Below are 18,547 nucleotides of genomic sequence, written 5' to 3' on the forward strand. Positions count from 1 at the left end.
CAATGTTTGCGCAAAGTAAACAAAAGCCACGATTAATTTGTTTACATCTTCAAACTATTATGCACAAGCGTGCGCATCCGCGCCGGGAGAAGTGTTCCGTTCCGTTCTGTTCGTGTTGTTCGACAACTGCTCGACTGCTTAAGTGTCCGTAAACAATTCGACGCCTTTACGGGCGGTTAGAATGTCGTGGATGTCTTTTTTTGTTTCGCTGTTTGGCTCTTGTCCTTGGACTTTGCTCTCAATTAGATGGGTTGGGATGTCGAACGAGTGCTCCCGTGTCCGTTCCTGTCTCTAAACTTTCACTCCACTCACTGTCCCACTGATTAGCTTCTCCCAGCCGGTCCACGTTAAGCCTTGACGTACGTTAAGCGACTTTAAAGCGGCCTCCCCTCGCGATGACGTTGTTCCAACGGTGCTCTAAGGAAATGATCACTTGATTTCCCCCCGATTTGCTGTGCAAATTTGCGCTGCAGTGTGTTGTTGTGCATGCAGAAGGAGCGGTAACCATACCGGGGTCGGCCATTGGACAGATGGTCAGTCAGTGTGTGTGTGTGTGTGTGTGTGTGTGTGTGCTTGTGGATGGAAATAGCATTCGGCTGCAGTCACCGCGTACGAGAACCACCTTCCCGCGACGCGGCCCTTCTCGTGCGGTTGGCATGCTTCGCCAAACCGTCTGTGGTTGTTGTGATGGAGGGAGGGAGAGAGAAAGAGCCAACGTCGCCAATCTGCCGCGCGAATCCGAGAGGTGGTACGTGTACGCGGGTGTTCCCTACTCGTCGCCCCACCAGCGAATGTGTGGCGAATGGCGCAAAGCCACCCACGTATACATTTTTCTCTTTGCTAAAGATCTGGCGATCAGTCAAGCGATCGTTTTGCACCGAAAGTTTTAATGCAGCAGGCCGAAAAACAAGCGACAAAAGTGTTCTCTCTCTGTTTGTCTCTCGATCTCACTCAGCCTGTCCACGCCTGCGAGGAGAACCCCCTGTCTAGCGGTACGATCGTTTGAATTGGCTCGGCGTAAAAGTTGGACACTTCGAAGCAGTGTGGCTTTGGGGTGAATGAAGAGAATGGGGCTGGCAGACGGGGTTGAAAACGAGGGAATATTATTGGCAACAAGTGGACAGTAGACTGATGCATGTTGGGTTGTGTGAGTATGTGTGTGTGTGTGTGTGGGTAGGTTAAAAGGAAATGCGCTGACGAGGCACTGCTGCTGCTGCTGCTGATGGTGGCCAATGCACGGTCAATACAAAAAAAGCATATTCTCGCGAATGCGCGCGCCCACACTAAAAATGCAAAATAAGCTGATAGATCTGGATATGAGAGGAAGAAGGGGGGATAGAGGGAGAGCAGAGTGTCGTAGTATGTCATGGGTTCGCGTTTCCAATGAATGTGGAGTTCATTTCTGAGAATTGGAAAACGAGGAGCTACGATCAACACGATGAATCAAAGTGTGGACATTGGGTCTGGATGGATTCTCTTGTGGCGCATTTCAAGCCAATCCAAACCGATCTGGAGCAACTGCATCGTTTTGGTGCCATTTTCAAGCAGTGATCTGCCCAATCAAAGTAGGCGCACTACCGCCGTGAGGTCATTGCACAGCTGATACAGCTGCGGAAGATCTTTCGCACAGCGGGGCAAGGTTAAGACACTTGGTACTGTAACACTAATAAACTACATTATTTATATCCGTTAAATTTGAGTGCTCGTGTCTGCTTCATGATGGTCTCTTTTGAAAACAAAACCAACCCCGACCCCAGCACTGCTACTGCCGCCATCACCATCGGCCATCATTTAGCGGATGGTTTCATTTTCGAGCGCCTCATTGGTCGGAATTGGCCCCCGTACGCAACGCAGTAAAGCACCGCACCACGTCCATGAGGGGAAAGGCGCAGAAGGGGGGGGGGGGGGGGCATCACACATGAGTGGAGTGTTCAACCCACCTTCTTCACCTTCTCTCCTTCTGCCAACCTCCTTTGCCCACCTTCAACTGCCTCGCTCGATTGGGGCCGGCGAGAAGCCAGAGAAACAGACGCCTGCTGCCATTATCGGGGGTACCCCTTTTAATGGCGAGCAAAAATTTGACGGCTCACCCCCCTGCAGAAAGGGGTGTGCGAGAAAGAGAGAGGAATAGTCTCTCTCTCTCTCTCTCTCTCTCTCTCTCTCTCTCTCTCTGCCTGTCTGTGTGTGTTGTGTGCTTGCCTAGGTGATGAATGTATTTTTGCAAGCGGGACAGCGTCAGCGTTGTGCTTCTTTCCATACTTCACTTCGCGGCCGTCGCCACGATGTTGGTCAGCTTTGCTCAAGATTGCTGTTCGACCTGGGGCAGTAGGTAAGGGGCAACGTGCCACGACGGCCGTGCGATAACGGAGACACACGATAGGGGGTGAGGTTTTCGGTGTGGACGACACTCTCCGCGCATTTCCCCCCCCCCCCCCCCCCCCTCTACATTCGTCACCGGCTTGCGCGCTTGCCACACACAACGTGTTCATCCGACAGGTAAGCCGCCGACTTGGCGCTACGGTTCAGTGGATCGTTGTGAGTGTGTGTGTGAGGTTGCTTAAAAAACAGCGGACTAAACAGTGGACGGTAATTGGGGAAAGGGTGAGAAGGGAGGGACTGGTGATCGTCGATCGGATGATCGTGTTGCACCGCTTTTGCTACTTTATTCGCCCAGTCCGATGAATGGTGCACGCTGCTGGCAATCCCACCACCCAAACACCCCCCCTTGGGTCCTGCGAAACTGCTGCCAATTCGATTGGCGACTTTAGCAAAGCCCACCCTCCCAATCACATATGCGCCCGAGTGTACATTTGCGTGTGTGTGTGTGTGTGGTGCTGTGTGTTGATGTTGTCGCGGTGAATTTCGCGCTTGTTTTGCGTTGATGACGTGACGTGGGAGACACACAACGCTTGCGTCAACCAGAACCTCGCCTCACCCCACTCGAGGCGGCGTCCCCGTCGCAAACGACCTAATGGCTTTAAGGGTGGATGATGTAAGGGAGGGAGGGGGCACGGTGGTAGGCCAGCTTTACGGGGGTTGGTTTCGCGCGTGCTGCTTTTGACCGAAGAGCGCGCGGGCGCACACGCGTTCCACTGTGTGTGTGTGTTTGTTCAGCGCTTTTTTTTATTCGTTGTTCGATGTGTTGTTTATTCGAGAAGTTACGCTTCTGTGGCGAGCTGCTTCGATCGCGATCGATCGTTAGAGAGAGAGAGAGAGAGGGAGAGAGGGGATGATGCGTGGACGCGCGTCTAGGCTGGCGGAGGAACGCTACTGTGGAAGGGCAGGGGTGCGGGTGCGCTGGAATTAGTGTTTCGGTCGGGCACGTAAATGACGGTCATCCCCTAATCTCGGCCGGGTCGTCTCCACGTTCGTGAGCTTCTACGTATGACACACAGCAGCAAAGCACACCAACACAACGGCAGTGTGACACACTGCGGTGGGGATGGGGCAGATGTTTTCTGGCTGGTAATTGATCCGTCTCGCAGTCGATGTGTCGCTACCGATAGACGGGCGAATGGAAATTTTTTGTATTCGAAGCAAATGGATCACCTTTTGGTCTGGCTCCAGCAACAGCTGCTCGCATGCTTTGAGGAACATTGAATTTGACTGCGTTGTAAAAGATTTAAGATGCCTTTGCAATGCAATTGGCAGCGATCGTCTCCCGATCGTCGCTTGATCGCATTCCCCTCTCCGTGCGGAAAAAACGATTATTAAGCAATAATTACCTTCACAACGCAACACAATCATGGGAGGGAGTCCGTTGCGGGGCGTTGCGTCTAAGGTAGGTCTCGTTTGCATTGCTTGCATAAGTGCTAAACCTCAAACCTGATCCCGTTTGTAGGTGGACGCGAGAGAGCGAAAGAGAGAGAGAGGGGCAATCGCCCTCCTGATCGCGTCTTTCCGACAGTGTCTTCTGTCATTTCGCCCCCAACGAGGCGTCCTTCGCACATCACACACACACACACACTCACTCGCACACGCTTTTTTGCTTGCTTGCACATCCGGATGTGTTCTAAGCCCTCTCCATATATCCACCGTCGAGTGCGAATGACGTCAGCTCCCATCAGAGTCGTAAGGCCCCCGCCCGGAACGGGGAGAAGCTGACTGCATGAGGTAATTCCCTTGATTTGCATTTTGCGCAGCTGTGGATGGAGACAGCGGGGGAATCAACACCAGAACGCAAGATTCGAGTCCGCCTGGAAGTAGTGTGGAGCCGATTGCGCGTGATCCGTTTGATGAGGAACGAAATGAAGCGAAGAGCGAGAAGCGGAAGGTGGTTTGTTTACTGGAAAGGCGCAGCACCTACTACTGCGTTTGAACGGAAAAATTGAGGGCAATTTCTGTCGTTGTGGATGAATCATTGCATAGGGTTTTTGGGGGGTCTTAAATCGGGTAATCATCTGCGGGATGAATGACTGGGACCACGTCTCAACCTACGGCACATTATCGCGCTACGAAACTTTATCATTTCTGCCCCTCCCCCCTTCGGTATGATTAAGTGGATTTGGGTTCGTCGCTTATCGCTGCAAAATTCCTGCCAAACTTGCTTTGTATCTCCCCCCTATCCCTCCCTGGGCGACACGACAATGTGTGTCGTAGGGGAAATCCCACAACTTAACAGGAATAAAACAATATACAAGGCAAAACACACACACACACACTCTCCCGTGAATGTTTTGGGGCTGGAACGTTCGCGATCGCGGAAATGTCAACCCCCCTCGATCCCGATAACTGGTGATAACGCAACGTGCGATGAAGACGACGGCTTCGATCCACGGAATGGACTTTTACTTTTGTCCGTCCCTGCGCATTGCTCGTTTGCTTATCTCGTCGCAAGTTCGGTCAGTTGTTTGCGAATGGATTTCGTATGCCAGTTGTATGCGAACGATGTCTATGCTCGTGTATGATACCCTTTTCCCATTGCAAAGGGTTGGGACCTACTGGGAACTAGTTTGCGCTGTTCGCCACATACGCCCAATGCTGGAGGATGAAGAACTCTTGCAACAAGTCTCGTACAGGGGAACGAGAACGAGTTTTTGCCACTCGCCGCTGCATAGTCGCGAGCCGCCCAGTCTATTGCAGGTTCCACAATCCACAGTCACCGGCAATGGTGGTGACTCCACCATCGCATGTAAATATTTTCGTGGCGCTCCTCCGAGCTTCGCAATAAACCAGTTTTCCCCCCAGAGACACCCCCTTGCGATGCTATGCAAGGCAAGCGCAAAAATATCCCGTTCGCTGCCTCAACTCTCACTGCTACCATGCCACCTCACTGTGGATGTGTTTTTGCGCGGGCATTATGGATACAAATCATGACGCGAAAAAGAAATCCCTTCCGCTGGCGTACAGAGCGCTCCAGCATACCAGCTAGATGCGCTGGTCTTTCCACCGCTTTACACCACTGCCACAGGAGTGTGGGGGTGTCAATTGGCGTAGATTGAATGCAGTTTCCGCTCGCCTTTGCCGCGGCTTTGCAGCCAAACGCTCCTTCCTCTAATGCTTGCGCACTGGGTTGCGGTGCACCATCTACCACTCTGTTTACAAAACGACGCTGTCTGTCGCCCCGAAACCGACGTTCGAATTAGCTCCAAACCACCCTCCGTCGTTTATTAATGCGTCGTCGTTCTGCGCGGAAAGCAATTCAGCAAAAGGTCAGCGGTGTATAGGTACACCAATCCACTTTTACTACGCGTTGTAAGTAAAGGGAAAACTAAGGCACTAATCAATGAAGCTACGGCAGTGGTGGTGAACCTTACACGTGTACGATGGTTGAGCAAAAAAAGGGTTTAGCATTGACACCTTTTGTGTTGACCCCCGGGGGCTCTCCCCTGGTAGTAAACATCACAAACCGCCACGTGCAGCTGGGATTGTTTTCGTAACTTTCCGCGTGGCTTTTTGACCCCTGCCAGCGGTACTGCGGTTTTGTTGTTGATGCACTGTTACAATTTAACTAATTCACTTGCTTGTTGTCATATACTAACTGACCCGCATTCTTGCTCTCTCTCTCTCTACGAAATTGCAGATGATCCAGGTGGTGGTGGACGCGGAGGAGGCGGAGGCAATGGTGGCGTTAAACCCGCTATGGAAGTAGCAAACCACCGCACCGAAGGCAAAGCGACGTCAGTGAGTCAGCGGCAGCAACAACAGCAACAGCAGCAGCAGCAGTATTTGTCCACCGCAGCGAGCACTAAAAGTGATGGTGGCGAGGACCGTCAGGGTCCACCAACCGCAGGGGTAGCCGGAGTAGCAGGGGCAGCAGCAACGCAGCAGACTTCCACGACCAACAGCACCACCAACACGAACCTCAAGTACCTGCACAAGAAGTTCAAGCGTATCGCGAGCGCCACGCTAGCGGAAGAGGAAGAGCCGCAGCCGCAGCAGCAGCCGGCGGCGACTACAACAACAACAACAGCAGCAGCAGCAGCAACAACAACATCATCCACAACACCATCTACCACCTCGTCCACGAGCACCACATCGAACGGGCGACCCGATGCCGCAGTAGATGCCGTTGCGTCAGCAGCTAGACCGTCGGTGGTGTCCACATGTTCAGCAAACTCGTTTCCCCCAGCCGGGCCGCCGACTACTGCTGCTACGACGCGATCGTACGAGCCGTCGAGTGTCGTTGAAGCGAGCGTAGCGGACCGAGTCGCTGATGAATCGTCGCAAATTGTGACCGTGAGGACAGGCAGCAGCAGTGGTGAGACGACGGAGGGCAGTGATCGCGTGCTCTCCGTGCACTCAGGCCCTCCGTCCACCCCTAGTGTTGCGGGGGACAAATTCGGTCCATCGCTAGCACCACCACCACCACAGCCGTCAGTTGATAGGGGTGGGGCTCTTATCGGTATCACTGCCGCCTTCGATTATCACCAGCAGCAGCAGCAGCAGCTCCACCACCAATATCATCAGCTCCATCCATCGCTGCATCCTGGAGTGGCGGCCGTCGCCGCATTCCCGCCCCAGTCGCTGCTCGTGCATCCGCACCATCAGCTGCTCTATGGCCACCATCCTCAGGGGCCATCCGCTGCGCAACAGCAGCACCAACAACAGCTCCAACATCCAACCAGTGCAAACAGTGTAGCGGGCAGCAGTAGTGCTAGTAGTAGTAGTGGTAGTGCGAGTGGTAGTAGTAATAGTGTTAGCGGTAACAACAGTGGTAGTAGCATTAGTACGCACGGTGCCGCGCTGCTGCCACCAGTGCCGGCCGTACCATCGTCTGGGACGTCGACGTCCCCAATCGGCGAGAACTGTGATTTAGGTGTCGGTGCGGTGAATCGCACCTCCACCCTCGACAAACCGGTCGGCGGGGTGCAGTACGTGGTGAGCTATCCGCCACCGTCCCAGCCCCACCATCTTCCCCATCATCACCCTTCCGCACTGCTGTACGTGAACGGAGCAGCAGGTGGTGGTGGTGGCGCTATTACTCCGATCCCGGTACGGTCGGCCATTTCTTCGTCTTCCGGTGCGTCCTCGGGCTCCCCGTCTCCACCGACGGCCGGGGCCGGTACGCTTCTGAGCACCAATACCACCGCGAACAGCAACAACGCCGCGGCAGCATCGACGACGACCATTATCAGCTCCAACCACGCATCGCCGACGGTGGCTGCGAACAGTAGTGGTCCGGCGACCGTCACCGTGACACCCACGGGCCGGTACGTGTGCCCGTACTGTTCGATGAACTGCAGCAAACCGTCCGTGCTGGAGAAACACATCCGACGGCACACGAACGAGCGGCCATTTAAGTGCGACCTGTGCGGGATCGCCTTCAAGACCAAGAGCAATCTCTATAAACACCGCCGGTAAGTGAACACCGAGGCTTGATGTGTGGATATTGAGACCTTCCGAGGGTCATGCAAGAAATTGTATCCGCTTTTTATGTTGTTGTCGCTGCTAAATTGTAATCGCTTGAGGAAAAGCCACAAAGCCAACTCACAGTACACCTAAGGGGTGACGGTAGCTGATACTGGAGGGTGCTTCTCGTTCCATCGGAGTCGAGTGGGTCTAAAATAGGCATGCGGAGGGGGTTTGATTGCGTTTCTCGTGACGCATTTCGCTTCTTATCAGTGTTGGGGAGTGCTGTGTGTGTTGTGTTTAGCCCGAGCACCACCACCGTACCCAGCAGCTGTGTGAGAACGCGCCGAATCCCTCTTCCCCGTGTTGCTTGTGTGCTCCGAAAGAGGGCCTAGAAGATGGGTGTCGAAAATATTTACTCTTTCTAAGCCTGTTTGCTTAATTTCGTGTGTGTGTGATTTTAACTCTTCGGCCATTGATGAATTTGTAACATTTGTGTCTTGCAGCTCCCGTGCACACGCATCGAAAAGTCAGGGCGAAGATCCTTCCAGTTTGGGTCTGCTGGACGAGGACGGCGGTTCGCTTGGCGGGTCGGATATAGACGATAAGGAGCTCAGCAACAGTGGATCAGAAATCGTAAGTTAACCAATGTTCACAACTCTTTCACAGCACGCAGCATCGGGAATAATATGGCATTGCTTTCTTTTCAGATGAACTATCGAGGATCTCCAATGGACGATCGGGTCAACTCACCCCAGCAATTGCTGCTGGAGAAGCCGTACAAACCGAAGTTTCACAATGCCGCACTGTATACCCGGGCTGATGGTAAGCCACATATAGGACTTACTTCCGCATCGCACCAACCGTCTGTAGGATCGTCATCGGCACATGGAGGAGGAGCGTCTAATGCTACGGCCTCGACAGTACCGCATTATCTGGTAAGCGAAACGGTACAAATTGGCAAGTGGACATTGTAATTAACACTCTTCCAATTGCTATTCCAGAACGGCCAGAACGTGGAATCACTGGAGCAACACATCTCCAAGCTGATCTCGCAGAACGAAGCCATCGTGGAGGTGGTAGAAGCACCGCTGCAGAAAAAGTACCACAAGATAACCGGCATCAGCCGTGGCATTTCGGTAAGCGGCACAAGCACTCCCGGATCGACAAGCACTACCGTTTCATCCAACATGGGTCACGGCGGTGGAGTCGGTCCCGGCAATAGTGCAATCGTTCCGATTCAACATGCCGCCGCTAGTCAAGACAGTGCGTCCTCCCGTTTGGCCAATGCGCTGCTACAGAAACGACAAACTGAAGAGTTGCAACAGCTGCAACTGCAACAGCAGCAACAGCAACACCTACTACATGTTCAACAGCAACATCATCAACAGCAGTACATCAACTACGTACAGCATCAACATCAGCAGCAACAGCAGCAGGCACAGCCGAATGTGATAAACTTGACCAGCAAACCGGGCGTGACGCCGAAATCGATGGTCATTTTACAGCAGCAACAGCAGCAGTTGCCTCCGACGCACGGGTCGTTGATTGCCCTCGGAGGCATCCCTCCGGCAGTTGGCAGTCAGCTGCAGCAACCGCACGATTTATCGAACGAACCGCACGATAACGTGGCGCTGACCGGTAGTAACAGTTCCTCGATGAGCCATGCAGCCAACAATTATCAGCCACTGAATCTTACTAAAGCCAACACGGCCGAACCAGTGCCGACCATCGCTAGAGCAACGAATCCTACACCATCGCCAAGCGTGTCTTCGTCCTTGCTAGTAGCGATTCCTGCACCCACGCCACCGGAAGACGCGCCAGACGCAAATCAGCATCAGCAACAGCAGCAGCATCATCCTTTGCCTCCGTACCGCAAACGAACACGCGAACCATCGCCAGTCGTCGTAGCGAGCAGCTCTTCCCATCCTGCTGCCATGTCTCTACCCTTGTCGACGGTTAGCAACACTTCCACGGTCTCCGTCGCGTCTAGCAGTAGTTCCGTTGCATCGCAACCCCCTCACGTTCCGCTACACATTCAAGTACCGACAGTACCATCGACGCAGCTAACGTCTGCCGATCGGCCCCATCGACCGACACCAACGCCGACGCCACCACTGACGGTAGCCAACCATCCTCAAAATCCCGAACGCTCGATCATCAAAGATCTGTTGCTAAACTCGCGTGGCTTCGGCGTGGTACAGAACCCGGACGGTGAGAATGGTGAAAACCTGTACACCTGCAAAATGTGCAACTGGTCCTTCCGCGACGTAGACTCGCTAAAGTACCACATGATCTGCTACTGTCAGGGTAGCGGCAGCAGCCTAAACAGTCCATCCGCTTCCTCCAGCGCACCGATCAGCCCAGTTGGTTCGCCGTCGGCTGCGGCTGCCTCCTACATCCGCTCGCGGTCCGTGAGCAGCTTGAAAAATCTAGCCCGTTCTTCGTTAAATCCGCCCGGCCGCAATCCATCGTCACTGTGTAAGCTTGCCAAATCGCAACTCACGCGTCCGAAGGTGAAACCGGATAACATTTCGCTTCCCGCGGCCGATTCACCGTCTTCCTCGTCGAGCTCATCGCAGACGGCTGGTCCTGCGGCTTCGGGGTCGAAAGGTGGCTTCGTTGAAACGGTTCAAAATCCTCTACCCTCACCGGGACCACTGCTCGGCAACACACGCTTGGTGGAGAGCGGAAAGTCACCCCGTAAAGCCGCCTCTAGCGGCGAGGCAAGCGAAGGCTCTTCGAAGCGGATGCGAGTAGCTAGCTCGGTTGAACCTTCAACTTCTTCTGCCATCGTGTCTGGCAGTGCAAGCAACACTCTACAGCTGTTTGGAGGAGAAGTTGAGGTGGTTGAACGTTCGCGTGAAGGTGAGTCAAAACCGAACGACGCTGCAACGGCACCTGCCAACGTGCTGCGCTATGGATCGGGAGGAACGTTTATGCAGTACAACAGCGGCGCCGAGCTAGAAGACGACGAGTCTCGTCAGCGGGAGCTGCACTTCCGTCGAACCCTGCACTCCGGTGGTACGCTTGTGGAGATTGCAAAGCAACAGGAAATGGCCCCAGCGTCTCGACCCCGTTCAAACACGGCCGTCGCACCGAAGCCCGTGGCAGCACCACCAACACATTTCCATTTTCCACCCATCAATTCAATCACTGCGTACAATCCGCTAACGCTGCCAGCTGCTCCAGCCCCGGGACAAGCATCGCAGATAGTGCACGGTGGGAAGCTGATACCGTTCGTTCAGGGTATGCCCGGACCGAACACGCTTTCCTCCGCCGGTGCGCAGATGGAGCTGATGCCACCGACGCGTACTAGCCAAGCGGGGCCGAACACACAATCGCTGTTAACCATTGTGGTCCCGGGAGCGAACGGTCCAGCCAACAGTGGCCACGACTCGTCAGCAATGCACTACAAAACGCAACATCAAATTGCAAGTTCCGCGTCGTTGCTAGCTACCGTTGGATCACGCGGTCCGTATGCGGTCACATCAGTAGAACAAGCACCTGCGCCACCACAACCACCGGTCGTTCCCGTGTCGCTGGAACCGCCAAAGAAAGCGCCCAAGAATGGTCTCACCCGGTCGGAGATATGGTCACCGGCGAAGCAACAGTCGCTTGAATTCAGCAGTCCTTCACCGCCAGCTCCGAAGAAGAGCTTCAACTTTACGCGCATGGCCGATAATATCAGTCCGCGTAAGAAGGAGACGGTGACTGCAACGAAAGCCGACGAGGTTCGTCACTTCCACTTCGACTCGGTCATTGCCAAATCGGACATACTGATCAAACCACCGCCACCGCCACCTCCACCACCTGCCGTTGTATCGCAGGATGGAAGCTCTTCGGCCTCACAGGACACCGGTCTTCCAGCGCCCCCTTCCAAACCTAACCGATTCCTGCGACCGAACACGTTGCCCCTCAAGCCAGGGACGTTCACGCCGAAGCGACATCATGGTATTACCCCCACCAACAACACGATGCCACTGATTTCGCCCGAGACGCCGCGCCCATCGAAGAGCTGCCGGGAGCTTTACTTCAACGGCCACGCGTACACCAACATCGGGCTGAAGTCGAGCACGAAACCGTTCTACTGCACCGTCAACAAAACGCAACCGTTCTGCTTTCAGACGCAGAAGCCACTGTCGATGTACAGCAACTGGCAGGTGCATCCGGAGAACGATCCCCATCCGCTCGGGCTGAAGCAGATCACTGTGATGTCACTGTACGACTCGAACCAGCACCGTGATCGACGGTATGCTATTGCAGGGCCAAAGACCGTTCCATTGACTGTCGTGAGCAGCAGCAGTAGTAGCAGTAGTAGTAGTGGTGGCAGCAACAGCAGTAAGCACATTGGAGCTGTCGCTCTGTCCTCTTCGCCACCTTGCGTTCGTGTCAGTCCGGTAGAGGTTAAATCCAACGTGCCCTGTCCACCAAGCTATGTGCTGGCAGCCCTGGCATCGCAACAGCCAAACAATGCAAACGCATCGACGCCCTCGTCTACACTCGGTCAGTACGATCAGCACCGCCGATCACTGTCACCGTACAGCGAAAAGTCGAAACAATCGGACGTGCTTACCGGGGGCGGTGGTGGCGATGGTGGGGCAGTGGATAGATCAACGTCCCGTCAGCAGTCACGCAGTGCCTCGGCGGAGCGAGCTTTGTCCGGTGGGTTCGAAAGCACCGAGGAGTACACGTACGTCCGTGGTCGAGGTCGGGGCAAGTACGTCTGCAACGAGTGTGGCATCCGCTGCAAGAAGCCATCGATGCTGAAGAAGCACATCCGCACGCATACTGATGTGCGGCCGTATTCGTGCCAGTATTGTAGCTTCCAGTAAGTAGAACTAGTAAACGAAGGACCTCCAATCAACGAAGATGGTTTTATTAATTCGATATTTTTTACCTTTTTGCAGTTTCAAAACGAAGGGCAATCTGACGAAGCACATGAAATCGAAGAGTCACTACAAGAAATGCACGGAGCTGGGACTGAATCCGGTACCGGTGCATGTAGACGACGATGGTGCCGATATCGACATTGAGGGTGATCAACAATCGATATCCAGCGAGCGCACGTCGACGATTCCGGGCGATTCGGATACAGCAACGGATAGTGACGGTGACGATACTGATGATAGTGGTAAGTGTCTGTTGATAATTCCGTTAGTCTTGCACAAACATCTAACCTTCGTATTGTTTTTGATATTTTGCAGAGGAACTGAAGAGCCGTCTGCCAGAGCACGAGGCTGCCGAAGGATTGTTGTCGCTCTCGATGACACGTCCCACGTCGGCCTGCAGTAGCCTAGGCACGGGCCCACAACCAGGTGCTCCCGGGGGTGGTGGAGGCGAACCCGAAGCAGCTGCAGCCTACATAACTCAGCACATCAATTCGTATCTCACACCGGAACAACAGCAACGCCATGGTTACGCCGCTACAGGGTCTCCGAAGCCTCGCGCTCAATCGCCTTCCGTTGCAGCAAAGTCCGATCCACCGAGGCGCATCATAACGTACGGCGGTGGACCAAAGCTTGAGTTCAATCTGCTAAAACACGAACAGTACTATTCGGACCCCAATGTGGGCAAACGCAGACGCGACGGAGATCGATCCTTCCCGTCGGCTAGTGATGAAGCGGCAGCGCAAGCCGGGGACGCGGATGACGAGGATGACACAGCGCGACCTATTGATCTGACGAAGAAGCCGCGCACACAGTCGGTGGTACAACAACCTTCTGCCGCTTCTGCACCGCATCAGTATGATCGGGCTCCGCCGCAACCGCTCGCCATGGTAACGCCGTTACAATCGCAGCAAGCTCCAATAGAGCTACACCGCCAAACGGCTCAAATTCGGTACGATCGGGAACAAATACTGCAACCCCATCCGGTAGCGTACGAAGAGCGTCATCCTGCACAGCAGCATCAACAGCACCAGCAGCAGCAGATTCATCACCACCAACAGGTGATTGTGCGTGTTTCGGATGTGCTGGCGCCAATAACCGGGGCAGCCAATCTGCTAACGACGCTCGTGTCAAACACGGACAAAATCCCGTTCGCAATGGGACCGTTCGAACCGACCGGAGGGGCAACACCAGGCGGTGCCGGTGTCGATGAGAATGCATACTTCCACGAGTACTTGAAAGAGCGTGCACTGCAGGACACCCGCATCAAGCAGAGCCAGATGAAACCGAGCACAATTGCCGGAGGCATCGCGATGCGTGACAGTCATCTGCAGGATCCACTGGCGAATCATCCGATGCACGAGGAGGTGTACAGGATTGTTCCTCAGGTGGCTGTTCCGATCATTGCCGCAAAGGCTACACCACCACCGGCAGTAATTCCACCACCTGCCTTAGGCGCTACCATACCTCCCAGCTGCCCACCGACTCCAACCAGTGTAGCAAACAGTCCAGTTTCGGTTGCTGCTCCGACAGTTGCAACGACATCCACCGAGCGCGTGTATCGAATCTTCAGTGGAAAGAATGAGCGTCATCGAGCGTCACCACTGGCCGTGGAAAGTGTAGCCCGTACCGAAGCGAAGAGTCCCTCATTGGCACTGGTGGAGCAGGATAAAAACAAACCGTCCGGTGAGATAGCTGTGCCTTCCAGCATCCCGACCGTTGCTTCCTCCCGCAATGACTGTCCGCTGGTGTCGGAGAATGCCTCACCGATGGACACACTGGCCGAAATAGCAGCGGGTTCGGTAAAACTCGACGTCACACGAACGCAACCGATCGTCGAGCCGGAATCAACGGCCACCTCGCGTCCCAGATGCAACAGTACAAATTCTACCAGCACAAAGGTACCGCCAACAGTCCCACTAGTGCCTGAAAGTGCTAAAACGCTCGCTTCCGAGTACCTGAAGCTGGCCCAAGCGGTGACAAACGTACGCAAGCGTACCGAAAGTGAAAGCGCCGTGGGAACGCTCGGAACTGCCGGCTCTTCTGATCAGGAAGCGGTGTCGGACGGTGTACCAACCTCGGTACCTTCTGCCGCTGCTTCTACGACAGCTCAGCAACAGCCACCAGCCGCCGGTAGTCTTCTACCACCAGTTCCGCCGACAGTTGCTGGACCGGCGCAAGGAGGAAGCAGCACGGGCGACGTCGGCGCAAGTCTCGTTGCCCCGGCCCGTAAGGTGGTGGTGGTCGGTGAGGAAAGCTTCAAGACGGCCGGTGTTCGAGGTGGCGCGGGTGGTGAGTTTGTGGGCACACCGCCGACCGCCTTCACGCCCATGCACCAGGAAGACGGTGGCCGGCCGGTGTGCGAGATCTGCAACAAAAAGTTCCACAAGCTGTCCCAGCTGAGCATTCACATGAACATCCACTACATGGAGCGGAAGTATCGGTGCGAGCCGTGCGGTACCAGCTTCCGGTCCCAGGGGCTCTACCTGAAGCACGAACGTTCGGCGACGCATCGCAACAAGGTGTCGATGACGACTACGTTTGGCGTGGCGACGGACAGCAACCCACGGCCGTTCTATTGCCGAGACTGTGAGGTCGGATTCCGCATTCACGGCCATCTGGCGAAGCATCTGCGCTCGAAGATGCACGTGCTGAAGCTGGAGTGTTTGGGCAAGCTGCCGTTCGGGACGTACACCGAGATCGAGCGGTCCGGCACGAATCTGACCGAGATCGACACATCGGACTGTGAGAATTCGTTGTCCAGCCTGAAGCGGCTCGCGACGCGCCTTAACGTGAAGGATCCGGCAAAGGTACTTCCCGGTGGTGGCGGAAATGGGTCCCACGGAGGTGGTAGCAGCAGCAGTAGCAGCAGTTCTTCTAGCAGTAGTGGTGGCGCTGGCACAGCCGGGGGCACGAGCGGGAACGAAACGGATAGCTGTGAAGATAACGAAGAAGACGCGGCCCAGCCGTCGCTGGTGAATGCGAATGGGGTGAATGGCAGTGCTGCTGCTGAACGGGACGACGACCAGCGCAACATAAACAACAATGTGAAGCGAAAAGCGGACGACAAACCGGGCTCGGATGAGGCGGCGGCGGCGGCCACCGAGATGAAACGGGCTCGATATGGAGCGGAAGGAATGGAAGGGGGTGTGTCGGTACTGCAGCAAGCTCCCGTCGGCGGTACCTCGAACCATGCTCTGTCGGTAGAGGGAGCTGCGGCGAATAGCAATTGCTAGCATCGTCCAAGTAGGCATGCGGTTGGATGAGGCAACACCAGTAACTATGACTACTACTACTACTACTAATGATTAGTACAAGCACCACCACCACCACTGCATGCGAAGAGAAGGAAAAGTGGTGTTGGTGGTGGACCGTGATGCAGTTTTAGTTCGATAAGTAACTATGTGTAACTATAGCGTTTTGTGCCAAGCAAACCATGAAGTGGATTTTAATTGCGAGTTTAGTGATTACTTTAGCGTGGTAGTGTTTGGGCGAAAGGGCCCCGGACACGTTGATTTGATCAATCTGTTGTCGAATAGTTTTATAGAAGAATAGGGGACAACACAATCACACACACACACATAAACATAAAAACAGCCAAGAAAGGACCGGTTTTTACAAAAGGTAGAAGATATGTAATACCCCTGCGCGTTTAGATTTCGAATCTGAAAACATAGCAAGAACCACCACACGAAGTACGTAAAGAAGCAGCGAATTGAATCAAGTTATCGAGAACCAAGGAGACCTGTCTAGTAGAAGAAACCGAACAGCTCGACCAGGAGAAGGAGAGCGGTACACGAAGTAAAAGAGAAACTAAACAAAGTGAAGCATATCGTTTATTAACCCACTCTCGGAAGTAGAAGGATGTACCAGAGCATAGTAGTGTAGCGGAATGTCCGTTTTTAACTATGAGAGTATTCTTGTCGTGTGGCGGGATCGGTGTATGCTCACAGGAATCTGAAACCACCACGAGGATTTGCAGACCAACGTATATACATCTATTTTCTTGAATAACTCCTGATATATAGAGAGAGAGAGAGAGGATACCAATTACCAGGTACACACTTATATATATACATACATACATACATATAACAACGTACATCTAATCTAAACTTTATATACAAGAAATGCGTATGTACCAATTGTATACAACTATTTTTATACGGGCATACCTGGTTTTTTGCGTTCCATGTTCTCAACTTGGCTGAGAAGGGGAGATTTTATTTTGGTACAACAGTTTAGAAACAAACAAAAAACAACCTACAGAACAGTTTTTTGTATTTTTGTACCTCCAGTTCGCGCACACCCTTTGCGTGTGTGGAAAATTGAACATTCACTGTCTACCCAGTAGGCTTTGGTCTTGTCTAGCATATCAGAAACACTTGAGCGACCACAAACAATAAATCTACATGATGATTGATGATCATGATGATAGGTAGAGATGATATATTATTTTATCGCACTTTTTTTATTTTCCCTCGATGCGATGCGTTTGAACAGGCTGGGAACTGTGTTTGCTTGTTTTCAATTCTGTTTTTTTTAAATATATTTGTCTTCCATATGCACTTGGTGCAAAGCCCATAACTCGCTGACTCGCTGAGTTTAATTAGTTCGGGTTAGGGAACGTTGTGAAGAATGTTCCTTCCTTTCCGTTCCGTTCTGTTGGAAGGCCAATCAATTGTATTGGGCCAACATTTCATCCGGGTTTCTTCGTTTTTCGGTATAATGATTGTAGTTCGACACTGGAAAGAGGAGCTCTAGTAAAGTGCAGCACACATACACGCCACGCCATATTAAATCTAAACGTAATATCAAAAAAGGGTTGCACACCTGTGCAAAACGATGTAAGAAGGAAGGATAGAGTGTGTGTAAAATAAAACTAGCCACGAAACAAGTTATGCTAGCGTAATCGGTAAGGCATTAAACGTTAAACGATTATAAAACAACAAAAAAAAACGTGTCAAAACTGGAAATGAATGGAACAAAATGATATATATAGGTTAAGCAATAGAACAGATAAAAAGTGGTAGATGATAAGAAACTCTACTGATTGATTTTTACACAAACACAATATGCGCGAATTTATAGGCGCATCACGAGCAGCAAACAGACAGGAACAATAGACACAGAAGTGGAGTAAGAAAACCCCGATCAACCGATTGCTTCCAGTGCAGGCATACCTTTTTTGTAATCGTTTATTTATCACGAAACCTTCCCGAAAAGAAAAACAAATTTCATAGCAAAACGTACACTTTTTTATTATTACAAGGTAACAGAGGGAACACACCACTCCACTCTGACTGGTTAAACCACCTGAAGCTCGGAGTGATGCGACAGTGACCCAGTCCTGGCCACAAACAAGAGAGGATATATACAACCCCGGGCATTAACGTATAATATACCGAACACACACACATTTTGTAACACGAAAATTACACACCTGCTCTGCCGCTGATGGATGGGTTTGTTTGAAGGACTTTCCTCAAAATCAGTGACGGTACAGTAGAAAAGAAAAACAAAACGATAACACAAGAATGCATCCTATCAGCTAAGCCCCATCTTTCTATTGTATAAGTGGATTTAAATGATATATACAGAAAAATCGAACACTCGCCGTGGTTAAAACAGAATATACGAAAAGAAAACAAAAATGCTGAAAACGTTTTTTTTTTAATAATACACAACAGCGATGAAAGGAAAGAAAGTGTGATAGAGAATGTGAAATCCATCCGCGCTGACTTGGTCCACTAAAGACAAAGCGATGATAAGAGATCACGAAGGATGTGTTACTGTACCACGAGCCCTTTGGAGTTTGACACCTCTGAAATCTCGGACAGTCACCACCAACATGTTCAAACACTCTC

At 52.7% G+C, this 18,547-nt stretch overlaps 1 protein-coding gene across 1 annotated transcript in view; it reads left to right on the forward strand.

The window, feature by feature from the left end:
• Nucleotides 1-18,334, forward strand: part of LOC1269586 (uncharacterized) — a 49,995-nt gene extending 31,661 nt beyond the window's left edge. The window contains exons 3-8 of the mRNA XM_061649428.1: nt 6,023-7,799; nt 8,298-8,427; nt 8,502-8,729; nt 8,796-12,622; nt 12,702-12,925; nt 12,999-18,334. Of these exons, the coding sequence (XP_061505412.1) occupies nt 6,023-7,799; nt 8,298-8,427; nt 8,502-8,729; nt 8,796-12,622; nt 12,702-12,925; nt 12,999-15,916 (9,104 nt within the window). The 3' untranslated portion in view covers nt 15,917-18,334. The remainder of the gene's footprint in view (nt 1-6,022; nt 7,800-8,297; nt 8,428-8,501; nt 8,730-8,795; nt 12,623-12,701; nt 12,926-12,998) is intronic.
• The last annotated feature ends 213 nt before the right edge of the window (nt 18,335-18,547 follow it).

The sequence above is a fragment of the Anopheles gambiae genome, chromosome 2 (assembly GCF_943734735.2).
Source record: "Anopheles gambiae chromosome 2, idAnoGambNW_F1_1, whole genome shotgun sequence".
Lineage (NCBI taxonomy): Eukaryota > Metazoa > Arthropoda > Insecta > Diptera > Culicidae > Anopheles > Anopheles gambiae.